This window comes from Phalangium opilio, unplaced genomic scaffold (assembly GCF_054372755.1).
Source record: "Phalangium opilio isolate 3A_F unplaced genomic scaffold, DU_Popi_V2 ptg000009l_1, whole genome shotgun sequence".
Taxonomy (NCBI): Eukaryota; Metazoa; Arthropoda; class Arachnida; order Opiliones; family Phalangiidae; genus Phalangium; species Phalangium opilio.
The window spans coordinates 11,229,016-11,231,835 of record NW_028324146.1 but is presented as its reverse complement, the minus strand read 5'-3'; the positions used below and the strand labels follow the sequence as shown (position 1 = coordinate 11,231,835).

The following is a 2,820-nucleotide window of genomic DNA, read 5'->3' as shown; positions in this document are numbered from 1 at the left end:
TTAGATGGAATAAAGAGTTTTCTCGCTTTGTTTTTAGGCCATGAATTTAAAGTGTTCGAAAAATGATTGTTCATTTTCTACAAACGTGTTCCGAAGTTATTTCACACACTGTTGTCTGCACAAGAACGTTCCCAACGTAAACTTTACTTGTTGTGGAAAGTATTTTAAACTTTTTAGCTCTTTTAAGAGCCACGCTCATAGAAAACACAAATCTGAACTAAAAATAGGAACTAATAATACCATTAGCCTAAGGCCAGATATAAATGAAAGCGAGGTTTTGCGATGTGTAGTTCCAAATTTTGTCTACGAATGTACTGTTTTAAAAACTTTCTACTCACACTTAAAAGTCCACATAAATGAAGGCTTCACCGTTTCTTGCCCAATGAAAGATTGTAAAACCACTAAATATACAACAACGGCATCGTTAAGTTGCCACTTAAGCCGCAAACACAAAACTAAATTTAAAATGCACTGTGAGCGCTTATGTGACAATCAAGACCTCAACAGTCACGTTCTTGTCCGAAACAAGGAAATTTTTGAAAACATAAGCCACACCATTGAAGAATCTCAGCCAGAGAACAGTCAAGTTAAATCGAATAACTTTGAAGATAATCTAGGCATGTTTTTCCTGAAACTACAAGCAGAAAAGTTCCTGCCCAGCAGTACAATACAATTTATTGCCGAAGAGATGTCCAGTTTGCTGTATGTCGAAAAATCTCAAATGGTGAATGAGCTACAAACGGATCTAGTTGCAGGCGGAGTAAATGAAAACGTCATTAACCGTGTCCTGGATGTATTTTCTCAAACAGATGTTATGGAAGTAGCTGTGGAAAAATTAAAAACAATACATCTGCGTCACAATTTCATCAAGAAGACTTTAAACTATATCAGCCCCGTCCAAATTTTTCTTAGATATGAAAATGGGCAAAAGACGTTTTATCATTACGTACCCATAAAGGATTCCTTGACAAAATTAATATCAAACGAGGAAGTGGCCAAAATCCTCAATTTTCCCAAACCAGCTTTTGTACCTGGCAAAAATCAAATTCTGGAAGACATCAGCGATGGAGAGGTGTTTTGTCGCGACTATATGTACATTGAAGATAGCAAAAACTTTATTCATCTCATAATCTTTCAAGACGCTTTCGAGACTGTCAACCCATTAGGGTCAGCTAGATGTATACACAAGATCGTGGGAGTGTATTACACTTTGATTAATATACCCGTGGAGTATAGATCAACAATTAACCACATACAGTTGATCTTATTGTGTAGAGATTCATATTTCAAAGATGTCAATAATTGTCTTAGAAAGCTAGTCACCAACCTTAAAGTTCTAGAATCTGAGGGGTTGGAAATTGGGGGTAAAAATTACAAGGTTTTTGTAACGAGCCTTATAGGCGATAACCTCGGAAACCATGAAATTGGAGGATTTCAGAAACATTTTACTAACGGACATATCTGTCGCTTCTGCCTCGTTACATCTGACAAGCTTCACGAAGACGGACCATTCCCAGAGAGAACACCTGATAATTATAGAGAAAGTCTAAAAGAATTAGCTGAGCGGCCCGACTTGAAATCAGTGAATGGGATAATGAGACAATCCATCTTAAATGAACTAAAATATTTCCACGTGTGCAATCCTGGATTAGGCCCTTGTGTCGCCCATGATTTATTTGAGGGGGTTGTAGCTTACGATTTGTATCAATTCTTATATCAATTTATTTCTGTAAACAAATGGTTCTCGTGGAATTATTTAAATTGGAAATTATCTAAATTTAAATACGTAGGAAAAGATGCCGCTAATAAGCCCTGCGCTGCAAGACCGAACTGTAAAAAGCTAACTGGAGATGCTTCTCAGATCTGGTGTCTTTTGAGACTTCTATCTTTAATCCTAAAAGACAAGATAAAAGACTATTTAGATCCGGTTTGGGACCTTTACCTACAACTGAAAAAGATAGTTGAAATAATAATGGCACCCAAAATTTCCAAAATCAACATCGCGTTATTAGTAACTTTGCTCTGGCAATATAAAAAAGACCTGTTGAACATTTTCCCGAATTACAAGTTAAAAGCAAAACATCATTACTTCCTAGAACACTATCCTGAACTTATACTTCATTACGGGCCTCTGATACGAATTTGGACTCTTCGCTTCGAGAGTAAACACACCATATATAAAAATTTGCCCAAAACACCAAAAACTTTGTGAATATTACAAAGACCCTGTCAGAAAAACACCAAATGCAACAGGCTTACTTTATGGCTGGAACGCCATTTCCACCCACAGTTAACTACTTAAGCTCCAGTATTAACGAAGACTCAATTTCAACTGAGCTGCAGCAAGAATTACAAAGATGTAACCTTCAAAGTGAAAACACCGTTTATTTGAACCGATTGGACTACAAGGGAACGAACTATGAAAAAGGTTTATGTTTCCTCACATTATTTGAGTCAAACCGTTCGTTAAATTTAGACGTCTACGAGCTGTGTGAAACCAATCCTGTTTTGTTAATAAATATCAAAAACTTAGCTGATTATTACCCTTTGCCATGCTATAATATATCTGGCAAGAAAATAATCACGCTAAAACACAATGTACAGCACTGTTAAATAATTTTTTAAGGTAGGTTGGTTTGATATATAAAAAAATGACGGGGTTTTAATAAGAGCTATGCCTTTCCTCATATAACCCATATACTTGGTTTTAACATGGAGAAATTAAATAGGGAGAAGAAATAATTTGGGAGATTAGGCACTCATCCAAATATGCCTCTACAAGGATGTTTATCATGCCATTTTTCTTTCGCCTCATTGTGG

General features: G+C 36.1%; 1 protein-coding gene across 1 annotated transcript; it reads left to right on the top strand.

The window, feature by feature from the left end:
- The first annotated feature begins 382 nt into the window (after nucleotides 1-382).
- On the top strand, nucleotides 383-2,212 carry LOC149714328 (uncharacterized). Its single transcript, XM_089844779.1, has one exon. It carries the CDS (start codon nucleotides 383-385, stop codon nucleotides 2,210-2,212), a length of 1,830 nt encoding a protein of 609 aa, XP_089700905.1.
- Nucleotides 2,213-2,820: the final 608 nt, after the last annotated feature.

Bases quoted from the DNA above. Each gene is read 5' to 3' on its own strand.
- LOC149714328 (XM_089844779.1), top strand. From the start codon at position 383: ATGAAAGATTGTAAAACCACTAAATATACAACAACGGCATCGTTAAGT.